General features: G+C 34.8%; 1 protein-coding gene across 3 annotated transcripts in view; it reads left to right on the top strand.

The window, feature by feature from the left end:
- The first annotated feature begins 6082 nt into the window (after positions 1-6082).
- Prpf18 (pre-mRNA processing factor 18) overlaps positions 6083-23519 on the top strand; it is a 38704-nt gene continuing 21267 nt past the window's right edge. For 2 of the 3 annotated variants that reach the window (XM_026410258.2, XM_026410260.2), the window contains exons 1-6: positions 6083-6266; positions 12468-12545; positions 12660-12686; positions 15398-15502; positions 19400-19513; positions 22983-23129. In XM_026410258.2, coding sequence (XP_026266043.1) covers positions 6201-6266; positions 12468-12545; positions 12660-12686; positions 15398-15502; positions 19400-19513; positions 22983-23129 — 537 coding nt within the window. In that variant the 5' untranslated portion in view covers positions 6083-6200. The remainder of the gene's footprint in view (positions 6267-12467; positions 12546-12659; positions 12687-15397; positions 15503-19399; positions 19514-22982; positions 23130-23519) is intronic. The other variant, XM_026410259.2, reaches the window with a different exon arrangement.

Consider the following 23519-nt stretch of genomic DNA (forward strand, 5'->3'; position numbering starts at 1 on the left):
GCTATACCCCCAGCCCTCATTATTCTACTTTTTAAAGTAAGCATTACTTCATAGCATTCCCATATCTTTGAGTATATGTTTTTGTGTGGTTCCATGTTATCCATGTATGTATAACTATAATATATTTCTCCCTTTCCATATTTAGGACCTTTCACTCTTTAAATTAATTGTAATAATTGACATTATTTCACTGTTTAAATTACAATTATGGTGAAATGGGAATCAATATTTTTTAAATAAATACATTCTTTCAGAGGGAGTTTTGATTGTTTTTGCAGTGTTAATCTAAGCTCACCTGGCTCTCTTTCTCCCCTTCTGTTCTGTGAGGTTTGCTCCCCAGTTTGCTCCTTCAAGTGTTTCTCTCTGTCACTCTTTGGTCTCAGGGCTTAATCATGGTTTAAGGCTTAACCCTGTTTGCATAAACATCAAAATCAATAAAAGTCTGAAATTCAAAAGGAGCTAGTGCCCTCTCTGTTTACACTGAGAGTCTCTAAACTGGACAGCTAGTCCTTGGGGGCTCTCTGTAAACTTCCTTTACTGCAACAATCATCTGTCAACACTTCAGGCGTTTGTGTTTTAAATCTCTAATCTCTAAATCGGGAATACTAATGAATTATTTGCTTATTAAGTTCTAAATGACCCAAAAGACAGATATCCACGCAAAAATGTTACCATGTTTAAATCAGGGACTTTTTCTTTGTAAAATATCTTAAGCGTTCAAAAGCTGTAAAAATCAGCAGAGCATCTTGGGTCAAAAAGTGAATTAAATGGGTTGGGGATATAGCTCAGTTGGTAGAGTGATTGCCTTGCCTGCACAAGGCTCTGGGTTCAATCCCCAGCACTACACACAAAAAAAGTGAATTAACTTCCCATGTTGGTTTATTTCTGGCAAAAGCCAGCTATCTTTTATATGAAATAATTCACACACACTCACACACACACACACACACACACACACACACACCTTCCTAAATTGAAATGAACAATTCTCTGTTATTTTTATTTTGATAAACCATCCTTCCTATTATCAATTGACTGAACAGAATAATATTTCCTTTATTTTAGAATGGGGAAAACTAGCATGTCAAATATTGTTCAATTGTGACAATTAAAAAAGTTTTATTTTACTGGGGATTGAACCCCAAGGGGGTTTAACCACTGAACTACAAACCCAGCCCTTTTTAATTTTTGCCCCAGCCCTTTTTTATTTTTATTTTGAGACAGGGTCTCACTGAGTTGGTTAGGGCCTCACTGGGTTGCTGAGGCTGGCTTTGAACTTGAGATCCTCCCGCCTCAGCCTCCCAAATCACTGGGATTACAGGTGTGTGCCACTGTGCCAGGTCTAAAAATTAAAAGAAACACTTCCATGGCATAAAACTAAAAATAAATGCATTATAAATGGTTTTTAGGTTTTTAAAAAAACTGTCCAACACACTGCAGTCTCAGCACTCAGAACGCTGAGGTGGGAGAACTGCTTGAGCTCAGGAGTTCAAAACCAGTCTAGGCAACATAGTGAGACTCTGCCTCAAAATAAAAACGAAAACAAATTCTCTGACATGTATTTTTTTCTCCCCAATTTAATTTTTCTTCTTGAATTGGATTTAACTTTTTTCTGACTACATATCTGATCATGTCATTGAAAATCTTATTTGACATAATTCCTTGTATCTTACAGATAATAATGGAAGGAAATTAGAAATCAACACAATAAAACACTACAGAGATTGAACAATACACGTCTGAGTGATGAATGGACGAGAAAGTAAATTGAGGGAGAAATTGAAGAATTCCTAGACTCAAATGAGAATAGTGACACAACATACCAGAACCTCTGGAACACCATGAAGGCAGTTCTAAGAGTAATGTCTATAGCTGTAAGTGCCTACATAAAATCTGAATCCTCCATAAACAATCTAATAAGTATGTCGAAGCCCTTTAAAAGAGGATCAAACCATTTGCAAACCAGTAGAAGAAAGGAAGGAAGGAAGATCAGAGCTGAAATCAATGAACTTGAGAGTAAAAACATAATACAAAGGGTCAATGAAACAATGAGCTGTCTCTTTGAAAAGATGAACAATATCCTTTAGCCAAACTAACCGAGAGCAAAAGAAGACTCAAATTAATAAAATTGAGATGAAAAAGGAGAAATCACTACAGACATCACAGAAATCTAGTAGATCATTAGGGACTATTTTGAAAACCTATTCTCCAATAAACTGGAAAACCTAGAAGAAATGCATACATTTCTAGAGACATGATCTGCCTTGATGTGTCCTCATCTGGTTTTGTTCCTCTTTTAAAGGGCTTCGACATGCTTATTAGGTTGTTTATGGAGGATTCAGATTTTATGAAGGCACTTATAGCTATAGACATTACTCTTAGAACTGCCTTCATGGTGTTCCAGAGGTTCTGGTATGTTGTGTCACTATTCTCATTTGAGTCTAGGAATTCTTCAATGATCTGCCAAAATTGAATCAAGAGGACACAGAAAATCTACACAGATCAATAACTTATAATGAGACAGAAGCAGTAATAAAAATCCTTGCAATAAAGAAAAGCCCAGAGCCAGTTGGATTCTTAGCTGAATTCTACCAGACCTTTAAAGAAGAACTATTGCCAGTACTCCTCAAATTATTCCATGAAGTGGAAAGGGATGGGACACTTCCAAATTCATCCTATGAAGCCAGTATCACACTCATAACAAAACCAGATGAGGACACATCAAGGAAAGAGAACTAAAGACCAATATCCCTGATGAACTTAGATGCAAAAATATTTAACAAAATATTAATAAATCATATTCAACAACATATTAAGAAGATTGTACATCTTTACCAAGTTGGTTTTATTCCAGAGATGCAAGAATGTTTTAACGTTTGCAAATCAATAAATGTAACTGACCACATAAATAGAGTTAAGGACAAAAATCACTTAGTCATCTCAATAGATGCAGAGAATACTTTGGCAAAATTCAGCACCCATTCATGATAAAAGCACTGAAGAAACTGGGGATAGAAGGAACCTACTTTAACATCATAAAAGCTATATATGAAAAACCCAAAGCCAACTTCATAGTAAATGGGGGAAAATGAAAGCAATTCCTTTAACAAGACAAGGATGTCCATTCTCACCACTCCTATTTAATATACTGCTAGAAATTCTAGCCAGAGTAAATAAAATAGAAAAGGAAGAAATCAAATTATCACTGTCTGCAGATGATATGATCCTATACTTAGAAGATCCAAAAAAACTCCACCAAAAGACTGCTAGAGCTAGTAAACAAATTTGTCAAAGCATCAGGTTACAAAATCAGCATACAAAAATCAGCATCTTTCCTATATACCAATAGTGAATCTGCTGAAAAAGAAATCAGGAAAACAATTGTATTCACAATAAACTAAAAAATATATCTAGGAGGGGCTGAGGTTGTGGCTCAGCGGTAGAGCCCTTACCTAGCATGTGTGAGGAGCTGGGTTCAATCCTCAGCACCACATAAAAGTAAATATATATAATAAAGGTACTGTGTCCAACTACAACTAAAAGATTTTATATATATATATATATATATATATATATATATATATATATATATATGAATAAATCTAACTAAGGAGGTGAAAGACTTCTCCAATGAAAACTGAAAACAGTGAAGAAAGAAATTGAAGAAGACACAAGAAGATGGAATTACCTTCAGTGTTAATACATAGGCAGAATTAATATTGTTAAAATGGCAATACTATCAAAAGCAATATACAGATTTAATTCAGTCCCTATCAAAACACAAATGTCAAATGTCATTCTTCACAGAACTAGCAAAAAAAAAAAGTCCTAAAATTTATTTTGAAAAATAAAAGACCCAGAATAGACAAAGCAAATCTAAGTCAAAAAGCAATGCTGGAGGTATCACAATACCTGACTTCAAATTATATTATAGAATTATAGTAACAAAAACTGCATAGTACTGGCATAACAGACCAGCCCAATGGTATAGAATAGAAGACACTGAGATAAGCCCACACACCTACAGTGTTCTAATCCTTAAGAAAGTTTCCAAAAAGCATACCTTGGAGAAAAGATAGCCTTTTAAATTTTTTTAAAAGACAGCATTTTAATAAATGGTGCTTGGAACACTAGTTAGCCTTATATCGAAGAATGAAACTAGACCCTAATGTACCCTGCACAAAAAATCAACTTAAAATAGATCAAACACCTAGGAATTAGACCAGAAACTATGCCACTTCTAGAAGCAAACGTTAGGTTAACAATCCAGAATATAGGCACAGGCAAAAACTTTTTCAGTAAAATTCCTAAAACTCAGGGAATAATGCCAAGAGTTAATGAAAGGGTTAATTTAACCAAAGTAAAAAGCTTCTGCATATCAAAGGAATTAGGAATGTGACAAGAGAATTTATAAGAATCAGAGAAAATCTTTGCTAGCAACTCTTGTGACAGATAATTAATATTCAGAATATATAAAGAACTCAAAACACTTTACACCAAAAAATCAAATAACCTAATGAATAAATAGGGAAATTAATTAAACAGGCACTTCTTAAAGAAGAAATATAAATGTACAACAAATATATGGAAAAAAAGTTCAACATTATTAACAATTAGAGAAATGCAAATTAAAACTACACTGAGATTTCATCTCACTCCAGTTTGAATGGCAATCATCAAGAATATAAGCAATAATAAATGCTGGAGACAATGTGGAGAGAAAAGAACACTTTTACACTGCTGGTGGCACCATAAATGAGTACAAACAGTATGGAAATCAGCATGAAGATTCCGCAAAAGACTAGGTATGGGGCTGGGGTTGTGGCTCAGTGGTACAGCCTTATCTAGCTCATGCGTGGCGCTGGGTTCTATCCTCAGCACCATATGAAAAATAAATAAATAAAATAAAATAAAATAAAAGCATATATATATATATATGCTTTTAATATATATATATATGCTTTTATATATTTATAAATATATATGCTTATATATATAAATATAAAAAGCCTAGGTATGGAACCATCATATGACCCAACTGTACCACTCCTCCATATTTGATGCCTACCCACGTTTATACCAAGTAGCACAATTTACAGTATCCAAACTATGGAACCAGCCTAGATGTCCACGAATAGATGAATGAATAAAGAAAATGTGGTATATTTACACAATAGAGTTTAAGTCAATCATAAAGAAAAATAAAATCATGTCATTTGCAGGAAAATGGATGGAACTAGAGACCATTATAGTAAGTGAAATAAGTCTATCTCAGAAGGTCAAGGATTATATGTTTTCTCTCATGTGCAAAAGCTAGAGAAGAAAAAGGAAAAAAAAAAGGTGGGGGCAGATCACATGAAAGTCAAAGGGCGATCAGTAGAGGAAAGAGACCAGGAGTGGATAATAGTATTGAGGGAGGGGGTAAAGGGCTGGGGAGTGATAGTGGCCAAATTATATTGTTATAATGTGTGCACATACGAATATGTAACAACAAAATCCCATCATTATGTATTATAATGAGCCAGTAAAAATGTTGGAAAAAAAGACAAAAAAAAAAAAATCTTGATTGCTGAATGCATGACAGAAAAAGATGATCTGTTAGCTTAAGGTAGATGTTGAATAATATTATCAAGCTATTAATGCAACGTAGAGTTGAGGGAGTAGAGAAATACTCTAGATGAAGATGTCTAACTCCACAGGACATTTAACCACCCTTTAACTCAACACCCATAAGCTAGTATTATTAAGGTTTTTCTCACTCCGTATCTAGTACATTAACCTTGGCAAGCCAGTAACTTGGGGAACACTAATAAGAACTTCTAGTAAAGATGGCATCTTAACATAACTGATGTGTTCTAGTAGGCTTTTGGCCCTAACTAGCAGGTACAAACGTACAAGATGCGGCCTACTACCTCCTCACTCTTCAGAAGGCTTGTTTTTCAGTCCATTTTCACAGCGGGGATTGCGAGCGCGCTTCTGGAGGGTGCCGCCAGGCGGCGCTGTTCCAAAGCCGCTTCACTAACAAGCATCTCCGGCGCTTTTATCCTCCTCTCTCTTGTTCCAGCTTCCGCCGGAAGCAGATCCCGTCTGTTGTCCTCCGGTAGTTTGGGTTGTTTGTAGTGAGTGTACGGCGGCGGGCCGTCTGAGGTTAGCTCCCAGGGAGTGGAGAGGGGATCTGGAGCTTAACCCCGTGCAGCGAGATGGACATTTTGAGATCAGAGATTTCCCGGAAGCGGCAGCTGGTGGAAGAGAGAAACCTGTTGGTGGTAAGGGTCCTTGTGGTTGTGGGGGCTGAGGGTCGAAGATGGTGTATTTGTGTGTCAGGGGATGCCGGGGTGCGAGCATTTAGGGCAGACATGGGGCTGGGCGACAGTCCTGCCTCTGTCCCGGAAGGCCCTTTCTAGATCCATCCTTCGGTCCCTTTCTGGGGAATCTTCATGGATGGAAGTGTGAGAATTGCAGGAAAACTCAAGGTGTTTTTTTTGTTGTTGTTTTTGTTGTTTCGACTTTCCCCCTTTTTTCCTGCCTTCTTTCCCCTAGCAGTTTACTTAGGTAAACAACCCGCTCTGACCCACTCCCATCTGTGGATACTCTCTGGATCTACCTCAGTTCCGAAAGTTGACTTCTGTCGTTTAAGGGTTTGTGCCCAGCTGAAACAGGAAGGACGGTCTCAGATCCCATCTTCGAACGTTCCTTCCTATTAAACTCAATCTTTTTGTTTCCCCATCTTTCCTCTTCCCCAACACATACAAAGTTTATGGGTCTGCTCTTCATGGAATGGAAAGCTAAGATTTTTTTGGAGAGGTACTAAAAAAAGGAGAAAGAACACCTAATTTAGGAACCTCCTTAAATTGTTCTCCTTTCCTTTATTGCATAACAGTAATTAGGTCACCAGTTTTCAAAGCTTTTGGTCTCAGGACCTCTTCTTACTCTTAAGTTATTGAGGACACCAGCTTTTGTTGATGTATCATATCTATTAGTATTTACCAAATTTTAAAAGTAAAATTGAGAAACTTGACACATTTTATTACACAGCATTAAAGTTGTATTATTTAATATCTGCTGATCTAATGTAGTTTCTTTAAGCACTAGGAAACCGTCAAGCTCATGATGGCAGGCCCAAGTCCTCCACACTTTTAATTTTTGCTTGAAAGCTGGAATTTCATCACAGCCAATAAATACTACTAGTTTTTTTTCTTAAAGTGATGGGTTCATGGTGTTCAGTTTTAGGAAGTTGTCTGACAGATATTCAAGTCTGGATAATTATGGTTTGTCAGTATTTGTGTATGACAAAATAGTATTAAGAAGAAGAACACTGATTTAGTTTACAGCTTGATTGTTTGATTGCTTTTCCACCAGATAACCATCATACTTAGGTAAAAAGGAAATATTATTTTTGTATACTTTGTTTTGTCATACAGGATGTGGAAAAAAAAGTCAAGGATTAATGCCTAGTAAAATTAAAAATTTTGCTGTAGGTTGAGCATTCTTAATCCTAAATCTGAAATCCTCCAGAATCCAAGACTTTTTGAGCGCAGACATTATGCCACAAGAGGAAAATTCCACACTTGACCTCAGTGGAATTTTCAAAGCATAGGCACACTAAAAACATCATATAAAATTACCTTCAGGTTTTATGTGTGAAGTGTGTATAAAACATATGTGAATTTTGTGTTTAAATTTGGGTTCCATCCCCAAGATACCTTGTTATGTATGTGCAAATATTCCAGAATTCAAAAAAATCTGAAATCCAAAACACTTTCAAGCATTTAAATAAGAGATGTTCAACTTGTACTTCATCAAGGAGATTCAGAAGTAAAACTGGCTCCCTCTAAATACAAAAGTTTTGTGCCACTGCCTTGATTATTTCTAAGGCTGTGGCCAGCTTTACCATGCTTTTCACCTACAGTGCAGATGTCAACAGAGTAAATAGACTATTTTTTGGGGGTGGTGGTGGTGGTGGTACTGGGTATTGAACTGAGGGTCACTCTATCACTGAGCCACATCTTCAGCCCTAATTTTGTATTTTTTAAATTTTAAGACAAGTTTTCACTGAGTTGTTTAGCACCTTGCTTTTTCTTTTCTTTTTTTTTTTTTTAAGAGAGAGTGAGAGAGGAGAGAGAGAGAGAGAGAGAGAGAGAGAGAATTTTTTTAATATTTATTTTTTAGTTCTCGGCAGACACAACATCTTTGTTGGTATGTGGTGCTGAGGATCGAACCCGGGCCGCACGCATGCCAGGCGAGCGCGCTACCGCTGAGCCACATCTCCAGCCCCAGCACCTTGCTTTTTCTGAGACTGGCTTTGAACTCTTGATCCTCCTGCCTCAGCCTCCCAAGCCGCTGGGATTACAGTTGTGCTCTACTGAGCCTGGCCCTAACTATCTTTTGATCATAAAATCTTTTAGTTTTGATAGATCTCAATTTGCCAGTTTGTTTGTTGGTTTGTTTGGGTCTTTTTGAAATGTAGTATTATTCTGTTGCCCAGACTGGTCTCAAACCCCTAGGCTTAAATGATCCTTGCACCTCAGCTTCCAGAGTTCTGGAACTATAGATGTATGCCACCACTCCAGGCTTTCCAATATGTTGGCTTATCATTTTCTGTGACTTGTCTGGGAATTTAAAATAATATAACCAGTTGGAAAACCATTTGGCAGTTTTTTGAGAATTAAACTTACACCTAATGATACACTCCCACCATTCCACCTCCAAATACTCAAAGAGTAAATTGTAAAACTATCCCCTTATATCATCTTCTAAAAGTTTATAGTTTATCTTTTATAAAAAAACTAGGAGTTTCTAAAAATTCGAGTCAGTTTTTTTTTTGTATTATGCAGAGTAGGGGTTGTAGTTTGCTGATTTTCTTATGGATATCCAGTTCACTATTTACTGAAAGTATTTTTCCCTTTGTATAGTTGTGGTATCTTTATCAAAAATCAGACAGTTGTGTAAGTGTGGCTTCATTCTGGGTGCTGTGTTCTTTTCCAGTGACATGTTTGCTGATCCTTATGCCTGTGCCACTCTCTGTGATCACTGTAGCATCCTGATAAGTCTTAAAGTCAGATAATGTAAATAATATCACCACCACTACTGGTTGTTATTCTCTCCCTTCTCTCCATTTTCTTACCCTCCCTCAGCCCCTCTCTCACTGTTGCCCATCATTCTTATAATTCTTCTTATTTGTGGAATTTTATTTATTTTTTAAGCTTTGGCATACTAAACACTATATGTCCTGGGTTTTGTTTTTGTTTTGGATGGGATGCTGGAGGTCCAACCCAGGTCCTTGTGCATGCTAGGCAAGCCCTATACCACAGAGTTACACCCTCAACCCATACTGTATGTAGAGTGTACAGGTGAGTTTTGACCTGTGTTCAGCAAAACTGTCTGCAGAATGAAGAGAGTGAACATACCAATCTCACCCAAAGGTCTCCTTATGCCTCTTCATAATCCCTCCTCCTTGTCTTTCCCTGCATTCTGTCACAGGCAGCCACTGACCTGCTTTTGGTTACTTCAGGTAGATTACATTTTTCTAGAATTTTATGTAAGCAGAATCATTTGGTTTGTTCTCTGCTTGGTTGTCTTCTTTTCTTGAACTTGTTTTATTTTTTATTTTCTCAAGATTTTTCACTGACATCACTGAAAAAATACATTGCATGGCTTATAGGATTTTCTAACACTTTCTGATTCTTTCACTTTGAAAAGCATTGTGTCTCTTTAAATTGTATGCCCTCCTGTTTGATGTATTACTTCAGACTCTTAAGGTTTGTTTCACGCTAACGAGATGTTGACTTGCCTCATGGTTTGTGATCTCACACATACTGTTTTGAATTGGGTATTAGGCTCTATAGTTGTAAATCCTAGTGCCTTTTACCTTTTTGCAGAGGGTTTTTTTTTTTTTTTTGGTACAGGATATTGAACCCAGGGGCACTTAACCGCTGAGCCACAGCCTCAGCCCCCCCACCTTTTTTTTTAGTTGTAGTTGGACAAAATACCTCTATTTTTAAATTTTATTTTATTTTTAAAGTTTATTTGTTAGGTGTAGATGGACACAACACAATGCCTTTATTTTTATGAGGTGCTGAGAATCGAACCCAGGACCTCACACATGCTAGGCGAGCGCTCCACCACTGAGCCACAACCCCAGTCCCCTCAGCCCTTTTTTATATTTTATTTAGGGACAGGGTATCACTGAGTTGCTTAGGGCCTTGCTAAGTTGCTGAGGCTCCTGCCTTAGCCTCCCAAGCCTCTGGGATTATAGGTATGCACCACCGCACCTGGCTTTTACAGGGCTTTTGTTAATATTTGTATCCATTTATATAAACATGATTTTAACATAATTGGAGGGATGGTAATTCTAAATTCATGTTGTTTGCATATTATTTTTGACATTTGATAACCTTGTTTAGTGAAGACAGACATTTCAGGTGATGTGGTAGGAAGGTGTGTGCACTTTAGACCTGTGAATCTTTAGTTTTATAATCTAGAAAGTACAACTCGGACAAAGTGCAAGAATCTTTGAAAAGCAGCAGGTAGGGGTCTATGGATGACATTTTGAGACGTTCTAGTCTTAAGCTTTTGTTAGGGGTATTCAATGGAATGGAGACATGGTAGTCAGAGGTAACATAATTGGACTTGGGCTCTGGCCTTGGCATTCCTTTTATTTCTTATATAGCTATATCAACTCTTCCTGAAAGGATGCTAATAGGTGTTTGTCAGCTTACCTATTTGGAATGTAATATTTACATACTACATAGTTAAAAGGAACAATCTAAAATACTGAATTTTTAGAGGGACTAATTAGCTAGGAAAACTAGATAAGTACAAAGGATTTAAGGACCAGAGTTCTAGTCCTGGCTCTGTTACTCATCAGATCTATTAAGTTCTTGAAATGTTACAACCTTTCCTAATTCTCAACTTTCTCATCTCTAAAAGGGGATTAATATCATTTGCTCACATTTTTGTCATGGTAGTTTGATAATTAGATGATGTCATCAATTCTTTGCCACAGTAACATCTTCATCTTTGTGTCTGAAGGGGGTGTGCTTGGTGTATGGTAGGTAAGTGTGTTGGTGTTTATTGAGTTAATGAATGAACTTGTAAACTTTATTTTATTTAAACTTTCACAAAAATTGAATTGTATAATGAACTTGTATACCCTTCCCCTAGTACCTGTAACTAAAAATTAGACATATTTTTATATCACCAAAATATGATCACATCTAACAAAATTAAAATAGTTTCCTTAAGCTGTATCAAATTCATATTAATATATCCCCAGTCAAATTATACATATATATGTTTTTAACCATTGGTTTGTTCAAATGAGATCCACACAAATCTAATTGAATTCATTTATTGTGACTCTTGGTTTCTTTTAATCGAGAATGTTTTTATTCCTCCAGCTGCTCTCCCTCCAACACTATTGACATGTTGGAGAAAGGAGGACTAATTTTGTACACATCCTAGATTTGTTTGATTAATTACTGTTGTTACCATTTTGTTTACTTCTCTACTCCTACAGTAAGGGTAAAGAATATTTGATAGATGGTGCTGAGTACTTCTTGTGGTATCACATAGAGGTATATAATCTTTTACAAATGCCAAACTTGATCAGTGGGTTCAAGTGTTGGCAGCCTGATCTTTCCATTGTCACCATTATATCCTTCTAATGTTTTAGTATCTACTGGTGGTAATTGCCTGAATGAATGAGCTTTTGAAACTAGAGGTGCTAAATACATGTGGAGAGGTATTATTGAGATTCTGTTATAATTACTATTAATAAAATGGGACAGTATCTGTAGTTGAGCAAAGTTATCAATGCAGTAAAGATCCAGGAGGCAGAGGTGCAGATAGTAGTAAGATTATAAATTAGGCTGAAGTTTTCACAATAGAATATATGAAGAACTAATATCTTTTTAGCCACAGTAGATTTAGAGCTTATCTATTAGCATCAAAAAATTTAGACATTCTCTTGGAACCTTCTTGTTAGTGAGATTTTAGAAGTTGGGTATATATATGCCATATTTAGTGTTTGTTTCTGTTAAGTGAAAATAATTAAGACATACCATTTTCTGTGATTAATAATGAATCCATTTGTATACATTATCTTTGAATTTATATTTATCTTAGGAAATATTTTGTAATATTTTAGCAAATATTATATTATTGCAAATAATATTTAGCAAATATTATATTATATTTTAGCAATATTATATTATTGATTTCTATGCTGTTGTACACACTTATTAAAATGACAATGCAAGAAAAATTTAAATATTCATCACATATCAATATCCAGAGAGGTAGCATGTTTCAGGGACTCAATGTGATCATATTGAGAACCAAAAAGTACTTTCAAATTCTTGAGCAACTGAAGAATATTTTTAAAAGTTTTCTAAAAGCACTTGATAACTGTGGAATATGCAATTTTGCTCAAGGATTTATTATTAACTTATTTTTTTCTTTGATAGGAAAATAAAAAATATTTCAGACGTAGTGAACTTGTGAAAAAAGAGGAGGAGGCATATTTTGAAAGATGCGGCTACAAGGTATGAATGTGAGCTTTTATATTAAATTGTAAATTTCTGCGTTTAAATGTATATAGCTATTGTTAAATGACAAAATTATTGATCTCTGTTCAATTTATCAATGTTACACATTAGCCTATAAGTGAGAAGCCATCTGGAGAGGTATGAGTTTTTATTTTTGTTTTGCTTTTAAAAAAAAATTCTTGAATTTAGGAAAATATATGCATGACTTTTGGCTTGGAATGGTTTGGCTTTTTGTGGACAGCATGAAGTGGCTTGAGATCAAAGCTTGACCTTTTTTAAAAAATTAAGTCCTGGATCTGATGCTGCCTTATTTTCCTCTCCACCACCACTTCTCTCCCTCACCTCTCCCAATAAAACTGTATCTCAGAAGAGTCCAGTTCATTTTATTCCTTCAGCAACAGTGATATTAGCAATGGCATTTCCCCTGCTTTCTCCTTCATATTTTCAGCCATTGATTATGTTTGCATTGTTAATAATTCCTTTTGGGCCCTTAGTAACTCTGCCTGAAATATAGCACCATGTATATGTATATGCTTTTATTGTAATAAGTTATAACATTTCAGATACTGTTTAGTTTATTGAATAGAAAATGTAACTTTGAAATATTGTTTAGAAACAAATGAGTTGTCTGAAAGGCTTTATTTGTATGTTTTGGAAGCAAGACTGAAACTATTTTCAGATTACCTGTTGATAATGTGCTGGGGGTTTTATTGGGAGGGGTTAATGCTTATGAGGTGGAGAAATCGGGTTTAAGTTATTTTTTTTTAACTCTATATCTTGTTTAATAATTTTAACTCAACAGTTAAGAGATTCTATCAAAATACTATTTGAATCAACTTTTTGCTCATGAAACATCAATATAAAATAATACTCTTGTGCATGTAATAGGGAAGGTTCTAGAAATTAGTTTATAAGGCATAGCCTTTCCAGAAGGAAGCATGAGGAATGCAAATGTTATGTATATGCATTTGGCTTTATTTTATAAGGTTGGAAAGGCACGTATTAAAGAAAAATATAGTTAGTATTTTTAAAGGCTTTTTACATGTAAAAGCTTATATTTGCATCTTGATTATTTCCTATAAAGATACTGATTTACTTCTAGTTTAGGAAATTAAGATAAGTTCTGTGTAAATAATTATTGTATCCAATTCAGAGAGATGATTTCTCAGTTCCCAGATCTCTAAATTTGAACTTTTTTAACTTCTTGATAAGGTAGGAAAAAAATTAAGAAAGTGGCAGTTTTTGCTTTGCATAGATTTTCTCAGTGCTGTGGGAGGGCTTTTTTGCTTACGTAGAAGAAAGCAAGCGCTGAAGTGAAATAAATACTGTAAAGATATTAGTTGTAACTTCGAGTCTAGCTGACAAAATGTCTTAGCTCTTTTCCCCAGAGCTATAAATGGCCATTATATAATTTAAAATGCTTTTAGTCCTGAGGGTTTTGAAAAACACCTATTGATATGCTTAAGAAGAAATCACAGGTTTTTGTTTTTGAAGATATTTTTAATAGCTCCTTCTTGTAGTAGTGACAATATAGTATCCATTGCTTTTTTTCCCTTTATAGAAACTAATTACAATTTTTTTAAGGCTTGGTCCTGATTTGTCCTGTGAAAATATGAAAGTTTAGTCTTTTACCTCAGTATCAACTAGGATGAGTCCAGCCTTTAGCCATAAACTACAAGATCATTTATTACATAATTTAAAAAAATTTTTGTGGGGGGTACTGGGGATTGAACTCAGGGGCTTTTGATCACTGAGCCCCAGCACCAGCTCTGTATTATATTTTATTTAGAGACAGGGTCTCACTGAGTTGCTTAGTGCCTCACCATTGCTGAGGCTGGCTTTGAACTCGCAATCTTCCTGTCTCAGCCTCCCAAGCCACTGGGATTATATGTGTGTGCCACTGTGCCTGGCTATTACATAATTTTTTACCATTAGAGCTTTTTAAAATTGAGTTTCTTTCTTAATAATTAATAATAATTGATGTTGATTTGCTTTTATGGTCCTTTGAATCTTACTCCCCCTTTCAGTATTTTAGATTTTCCTACACTCAGTGTTTTAGATTTGTCTTCTGGTTAGATAGGAAACCGTGTTTCAACAGACCACACAGTGGGACTTCTAAATTGCTTAAATAAGTTTTCTCAGTGATTTGGGCAGTATATTTGAAAAAAAATGTGAGATTCCTACCCCATTCCCCTTCAGGTTCATATGAACAAGAATGTCACTCTTTCCTTGGATGGCATGTATAGAATAGTGCCATTTTTCATTGTTTTTCTACAAGAATTTAGCTCAGTTTGTGGATCAGTTCTGCATCACCTTGGGAATTTTTCTACATGTCCAATAGTGATTTCTCTGCAGTTGTAATAATACCATTCAAAAGGCAAAATAGGAAAAAGCTAGAGCTTGAAGCTTCATAGTTTCTATTGGAAAGTAGTTCTCTTTAGTCTTCATTTTAAAGCTAAGCAACAATCAGGTAACTCTGTAGGACACTTTTCTCAAAGGTGAAGCAAATTGATTGTTATAAAGAAAAAAGTACTTTTTTTTAGAATTTGGAGAGTGTAAATTTCAGCAACATGAGTTTTGATTTTGCAAATCATTATGGTTATGTTAGTTTTTTATACTAAGAATGCTGTCTCCCATGTGCATGCTTTCTACTTGTGTTCCTGACATGGATTTGTTTGATAAGCTCTTAAAGGCATGTACATTTATTATGACTTCTTTCCTCAGAGAAACACTTAGAAAACCTTCAGTATGAAACTTATTTAATGTCCATGAATAGCTAAGGTGATGGAATTATAAATATTAGCTGTGTTTTAAAAACTAAATTTCATTTCTTTTGGCTCTTAATATAGATACAGCCAAAAGAGGAGGACCAGAAACCACTAACTTCATCAAATCCAGTATTAGAACTTGAATTGGCAGAGGAAAAATTACCCATGACTCTTTCTAGGCAAGAGGTAAGTTTATATGAGTATTTTATGGGAACATTTTTCTCCACATGTTTACATGAGTTGTGTGTCATTATTTCTCATATAAGATGACTTATTGACCTAAAAGTCCTATACAAGACAGTTTTCTTCATTAGATTGTAAATTAACCTCTGCTTCTTTTCTTAATAGTATTCTTACTTTTTTTAAAGAGCGTATCATAAACTTTGAATGATAAACACATTAAACATACTTATTAAGTTATAACTGAATTCATGTTTTCTAAATAATTATACTTAAATTATTTCTTTGTCTAAATTACTTTATTTTTATTTTTTAATTTTTTTTAGGAGAGAGTGAGAGAGGAGAGAGAGAGAGAGAGAGAATTTTTAATATTTATTTTTTTATTTCTCTGCGGACATAACATCTTTGTTGGTATGTGGTGCTGAGGATCGAACCCGGGCCGCACGCATGCCAGGCGAGCGCGCTACCGCTTGAGCCACATCCCCAGCCCTAAATTACTTTATTAATTTGCTAACCGCCCTTACTTACTGGTACATCTTTCCAGGTTAAAATACAGTAATTTCTACAATTTTTAACGGCTTTGTAATTTCCCATTGTGTGCTTGCACAAAAATATTTTTAAAACAATTTCTTTCTTAATTGTCATTTTAGATTGCTTCAGCATTTCCCTATTATAAATAATACTGAAATGAACATTCTTGTACAGACATCATTGCAAGCATAATAATGTATGATTATTTCCTTTGGAAAAGTTTCTGGAAGCATGATTTGTTTCTGAGGCAAAGACTGTATTTTAAGATTTTTTTTTTATACCTGTTTATCAAATAGTTTTGTAGATGTTAGATGTGTTATGCCAGCATTTATATTCTACCTGTAGTGTTTGCCCATATCCTGGTCAATAGCAACTATTACTTTACTTACAGAATAGAGATATTTGTGTGATTTAAAGAATTCAACTATAGAGAAGGTATAAAACAAAAATGTCTTTTTTTCTTCCTATCTTCTATCTTTCATACTCCCCCTCCAATCTGTTCTCAGTCCTGCTAGAGTCATTCACTTACACAGTCATCAGTATGCAAGTGTACACTTTTTCTTCCCTTTCACACAAGTGAGATTATTTATATGCTTGTGTGCCTCGCTCTTTTCACTTAAAAATGTATTTTGAAAACTGTTGTATGTATGCTTTTGTGTGTACACACTGTATATGAAAGTTTTTACTTTGGGCAAGTTACTGAGACTTTCTGATTCCCTATTTTTCTTTCTTTTTTTTGTGTTGGTGGTGGATACTGGAAGTTAAGTCCAGGTGAGCTACATCCCCAGTCCTTTTTTATTTTTTATTTTGAGACACAGTATCACTAATTTGCTTAGGGGTGTTGCTAATTGGCTTTGAACTTGGGATCCTCCTGTCTTAACTTCTCATGTAGCTGATATCCCTTTTCCTCTCTGTGTCAAAATTTTTTTTTGTATGCAAGTTTATTTAACAAATTAGAATAATAGAATTCTCTCACTATCTTGAATTCAGATAGTTTATTACCTTTCCTTTAGGCAAAATCACTGTCATGTAATCCCACACAGATGAGAATTAGCCATGTAAATTGATATTTAGAAAAATATTGCATAATTCTCATAACTTGGTTCATTAATAGCCCTCAGTTTTACAGTGTTTTAAAGTAATAACCAGCTCAAATTCTCTTTTGTTTTCTATTTAGGTTATTTAAATTTGTGATTGACTCAGTTGGTCAATCATCTTTAATCTTTAATCTTTGTGAGTCCTCAGCAGTCTGTCCATGTTTTATGAGTGTCGGATTGTGGGTAGGGCTCAATATTAGTACAGAGTGTGGCACATAGATCAGAGGGTGGGTATTGTGCCTCTCACTAATACATTTGAGTTGAGGTTGTTAGTTCCTTATTCCATATTTTTATAGTGGGCGTTACACAGAAGGAAACCTTCATAGGAATGATGACTAACTGTAGAAGTCACCATGTGAAAATAGGTAAAGGAATTTGTAATAGTTAGCTTAAAGAGAAGAATTAGTGGGCTGGGGATGTGGCTCAAGCGGTAGCGCACTCGCCTGGCATGCGTGCGGCCCGGGTTCGATCCTCAGCACCACATACAAAAAAGATGTTGTGTCTGCCAAAAACTAAAAAATAAATATTAACATTCTCTCTCTCTCTCTCTCTCTCTCTCTCTTTAAAAAAAAAGAGAAGAATTAGTAAATATATTTTTTAAATATCCATTGAATTTTGGCGAAATATTGAAAATTCTCTGTGGTGTCTTAAAATAGAACTAGGCAATGGGAAGAAGTTTGAGGGGTGCAGATTTCAGTTTTGAAAAGCAATGCATATCTGTCCAAAATTCGGGTGGGATATTTCTTTCTTTTTTTTTTTGTTTAAGATGTTGATGGACCTTCATTTTATCTATCTATCTATCTATCTGTCTATCTATTTATGGTACTGAGATCGAATGCTCACACTGGTAGGCAAATGCTCTACCACTGAGCCACAACCCCAGCCCTGGGGTGGGATATTTCATGAAGAGATGTGATTATTCTCAGGGATCTGACAAGGACATTTTTGAGGGTTTTTTTTTTTCTTTTCCCTGCTTTGATTGGCATTAGATGACCTCTTAAATTTCTGTTTTAATCCCAAACCTCAGTTAATACAAGGAAGTCCTTTTAGTGGTTTCTAGGTGTGTTTTACTATTTATGTTCCCAGGTTAAGTTCTTGATGGTAGTGTTTTTTTTTTTATCAATTTTTCAATTATCAGTTTTCTTTTATCAGTTATTTTCTTTTTTTTTTTAAATATTTTTTATTTATTTATTTTTTTTAGTTATCGGTGGACACAACATCTTTGTTTGTATGTGGTGCTGGGAATCGAACCCGGGCCGCACACATGCCAGGCGAGCGCGCTACCGCTTGAGCCACATCCCCAGCCCCATCAGTTATTTTCTTAATTACATTTTTCTTTCTCCTTTTTTAAATGAAACATAATGTACACAAAGAGTATATAAAACATAGATGTAATATAATGGATAATTACATTCCCCAAGTCATGAAATCGAGTATGGATCTGTACTTCCGAAGTCCTGTATGTGCCCCTTTTAGTCATCTCTCATTTTCTCTCCTTGAATTTTACTATAGTATTACGGTGCATCCTCTTTGCTATGATTATGGAGTCATTGTTTGTCTCCAAGTTTTATTCTTTGTAGAACTGCCATACTTCCCTCCTATCTTTAGTGTTTTTTCTGTGTGTCTTACTGCACAGATTATCCTACCTGCAACAGGCCAGCAGAGGACTGTTGTTCAAAAAGTGTGATGATAGCACAGCATATCTGTTCATGGAAGATTAAGGAAAAACAAATACAACTTACTTTTTACATCTACATTTCAAAACAGATGTTTGATCACCTAAAATACATGTTGGCAGAGGGTATTAGTATTGTCTTTTGATGTTTTTAAAAAGAGGACTGTGACACAGTTATGTAAATTGAGGACCAAAACTGTATCCCTTCTCTTATGTTCTTATAAGTAAGGAGTGTGTGTGTCTTGCAAAAAAATGAGTGGTCTATATTTGGGGCTTGCTTTAGGTTTGAATTATAGATTTGCATGTCAGACCACTTTCTAGGAGCTATTCAGTAATAAAATATTTTTAGCCATGACAATGAGTCAAAATAGACTTTTAACTAAGGTATTTTCTCTTTCATTCACTGACATCTTTTTTTAGTGTAGACAGATGATTAAAATATTTTATTTTTCACTCAAAAATATGTATTTAGATAATTCAATTCATTTTATTAAACACTGATTTCAATTTTAAGGTAAAATATGTAAATTGTTTTGAGGTATTTGGGTTTTTTCCCGTTTCACAAATTAAATGAATTACTAGGCTTTTGTTTTTTTATAGGTTATCAGAAGGTTAAGAGAAAGAGGAGAACCAATTAGACTATTTGGAGAAACTGATTATGATGCTTTTCAACGTTTAAGAAAAATAGAGATCCTCACACCAGAAGTTAATAAGGTAAGAAGTCAGAATAAAGTTAGAAAAATACAACTGACTAGAATAGTTTGGAGTTTGACTAATTGTGTTACTATATGTAAAAAATTGAAAAATACCGTTGCTTCTGATGCTGTTTACTTTCATAAAAATGTATGTAACTTGCATATAGTTTCGTGCATTTTTTTTTTAAAGAGAGAGTGAGAGAGGAGAGAGAGAGAGAGAGAGAATTTTTAATATTTATTTTTTTAGTTCTCGGCGGACACAACATCTTTGTTGGTATGTGGTGCTGAGGATCGAACCCGGGCCGCACGCATGCCAGGCGAGCGCGCTACCGCTTGAGGCACATCCCCAGCCCATAGTTTAGTGCATTTTGACAAATACAAGTGTATAACCCTACCCTTATCATGATATAGAATATTTCTATCACCTCAGAAAGTTCTCCAGTGCCCCTTCATAGCCAATCCCCATATCTCTCCTCCACTTCCAGGAAGCCACCTTTTGAATTCTGTCACCTTTTTTATTTGACTTGGTCTGGTGTCTCATATGGTTAACCTCAGGGTATATCTGGTTTATCTTGCTCAGTGTAACATTTTTTCGCTTCTCCCATGTATTGCAGAATTCACTGATTTCCTTTCCATTGCCCAGTGATATTCAGTTATATAAATGTACTATAGTTCGTTTTGAGCTTTGGGCTATAATAAATAAAACTGCTGTGAACATTGATATCTGTATCATATTTGAGCCTGTTATTTTTTCTCTTGAGTAAATATGTTTTGTTTTTTGGGGAAATACCTAGAAGTGGAATTGCTAAATAATAAAAATAGATACGTGCTTAAGTAAGAAATGCCAGACATTTCTAAATATCATCCTATGGTATTGTTAGTCTTTTTAATTTTAACCATTCTCTTGTATGTATAGAAGTATCTCATTGTGATTTTATTCATATTTCCCTATTTACTAAGATGATGAATCTCTACTTTTTCATAGACATCCTTCATAGACTTTCTGTAGTATTAGTCATATTCATTGTTAAATTGGATTATCTTTTGAATTTGGGAGTTATTTGTATACTTATAAATTTTGTGACTATTCTCCTAGTCTGTATCTTGTTTTAATCTCTCAATGATGTCTTTGCTGAGCAGTTTAAATTTTGATGAAGTGAAATCTATTAGCTTTTCCTTTTATGGTTGTTGTTGTTTATGTTGTGCTTAAGAAATCTTTGCCTACCCCAAGGTCTCAACCTTCCTTTGTATTTTCTTTTGGAAGATTAATAGTCTTAGATTTTGATGGAAGCTCTGATCTTGTTTCATGGCTCAATATGTGGTCCATTCCAGGGACTCTTGAAAAGAGTATGTTTTTTATTTCATTATATATTTCTACAAGTGTCAATTATGATAGTGTTGTTCATATCTTTGTGGCCTCAATAACGTTTTATCAAACTTCCTCTATCAGTTACTGAAAGATGGGTATGGTCATCTATGGCTGTGCAACAGACCATACTCAAACTTAGTCATGTAAAAGAATTTATTAATAGAAAATCTTTTGTTTATCTGTGAGTATAACAAATCACTTAGAAACCTGGTAGTTTAGATAATTTATCATCTCACAGTTTTGTAGTTTGATTGGGCTAGTTGTCTTTCGCTTGGGGTCTTCCATGTGATTGCATTTAGATAAGAGTCATCTGAAATCATTTAAAGACTCATCTGGACTAGTCCTTATGTGCCTGGCATCTCAGATGGAAGGTGAGAATTGCTGGGGCCTAACTGGGCATCTCTTTCTTCATGTAGGTTTCTTTTTGCTAGCTTGGGCTTCATGACTGCTTTCCCTATTTGTTGCCAAACCACCTTCCTGCTTCACTTTTCAACATTGCCATGGCACAAACAGTTGCCTGAACACTTTCAGTCTCTGTCTATAATGATCAGTTTTCCTGTGCCTTTTGTTTTTCTCTTGTATGCCTTGGTTGAAACCTTTTGTTTTTTCAGACAAAATTAAAGATTGTTTCTCTTCTTCTAATTAATTAATTAATTGAATTAATTAATTGCTTCCCTCTCTATGTTCCTGTAATAAACTTCTGTTAATTCACTTACTGTAGTTCACTAATATTGGATTGTTGTACGTATTTATCTTTTCCTGGTTTAATTTTGTTTGCCAAGTCTAGTGTCTTGCATATGTGGTTTTTAGGAAAGAGCATAGGAACAAAAACTCTGGATTCCATTCCTGATTTATAATTATTAATTATTGGGCCACTGTCAAGTATTTAATTTACTTGAACCTTAGAGTCCTTATTTATAAATTGAAGGCAGTTATATCTGTTTCACAAGGATGTTGTTAGAATTCAAGAAGATAATCATTGGGTACTGGCCTTCTGCATTTTACATAGGAAGTACTTGATGTTTGGTAAATTAAAGAGTTTTATTTCTCTTCTATGTTTATGAAAGAACAGTAGAAAATAATCAAATTGCTTGTGATAAACAAAAACTAATATTTGTTGAATGCTTACTGTGCTCCAGTGACTGTTGAAAGTGCAGTGTACATTAATTTGCCTATGTATATAACTTGATATTTGCAAGGCTTTTGGAACAGTTCTAGTACGTAGTAAATGTTAAATAAAACAAAAAATATTTCTCATGACATCTACATAGTAGATGGTATTGTTCTCATTTTATAGGTACAACAACTGAGGCATACGTGGGTAAAGTAAGTTGTCTAATACGAGTAGTAAGCTACAAAGTTTTGAAGCCTGATAGACTTCACAACTGTGGTTTTTACACCTCATGGCTGATTTTCATTCACGTTGAGGAAACTGAGGCTTCCATTTTTTATTAAATAGTCACACAGTGAATATGCGTATAATGTAGAATTTGCCAGTTTGCTAGAAATGAAGTTTAGAACCTGACATATAGATGAGTTACCAGCTTTATTCTAAATATTTGAGGAGTTCAGAGTAGTTGCAGTGAAGTTGGATGTTTTAAATGAATGGTGGGGACCCCAATGAAGATCTGGTCATTTTCACTAAGCCTTCTTAGAAAATTACAGCATTTAGGAAGATTCTTATTTGAATTTGTTGCTCATGTCTGTTTTATTTTTCTAACCACCAGTTTGGCCATTGTGCATACATTCCTTTAAATATGTTTGTAAGAATTAACTTTGGAGAATAATGCTAATATTATGCATACTAGTTTTACCAAATTCTTAACTCCTTGTAGGGAGAAAAATGAAATGTACTTCTTATTACTGTAAAATTGAAGGTGAAACATCAGTGAAATTTCATAATGGGTATACTTCCTTTCTCCTCTTTAAAATTTTTTTTTGCCATATATAATATATTTTAATAAGAAATATATATTTTAATAAAAAATATATGTATGTATTTAGTTATTGATGGACCTTTATTTATATTTATTTACATGTGGTGCTGAGAATGAAATCCTCAAACATGCTCATCTATTACTGAGGTTATAACCCTAGCCCCCTTTTTCCTCTTTCTTAGGGCTTGAGGAATGATCTGAAAGCAGCTTTGGATAAGATTGATCAACAGTACCTCAATGAAATTGTGGGTGGTCAAGAACCTGGAGAGGAAGATACACAAAATGATTTGAAAGTTCATGAAGAAAACACGACAATTGAAGAGTTAGAGGTAATCTCCACTCCCAGCCCAGCTCATTCCCCATCACTTTTCCTCTGGAGCAGATGGCTAAGTTGATCAGAGTGTTTACTGAAAAGCCACTACCATCTTGGGTCAGTACAAAGGCCCTTCTTTTATTTCATGCTTTTATTCATTTATTCTTCTTTTGCTCATTCTTTATTCATATTCCTCTACTTCCTAACCTCAAAAATTAGTCATTATAATATGTTTGACATGATCCTTGCATTTGTTTATGTTCTTGTAAAATCTGCAGTGTACTATGCATATACATGCACATGCATGCACACATACATATTTTTGGGGGGTTGACTCCAAGGCCTCATGAATGTAGGGAAGTGCTCTGTCACTAAGCTACATACCCAGGCCTTTTTTTTTTTTTTT

Source organism: Urocitellus parryii, chromosome 9, assembly GCF_045843805.1.
Source record: "Urocitellus parryii isolate mUroPar1 chromosome 9, mUroPar1.hap1, whole genome shotgun sequence".
In the NCBI taxonomy this organism is placed as follows: Eukaryota; Metazoa; Chordata; class Mammalia; order Rodentia; family Sciuridae; genus Urocitellus; species Urocitellus parryii.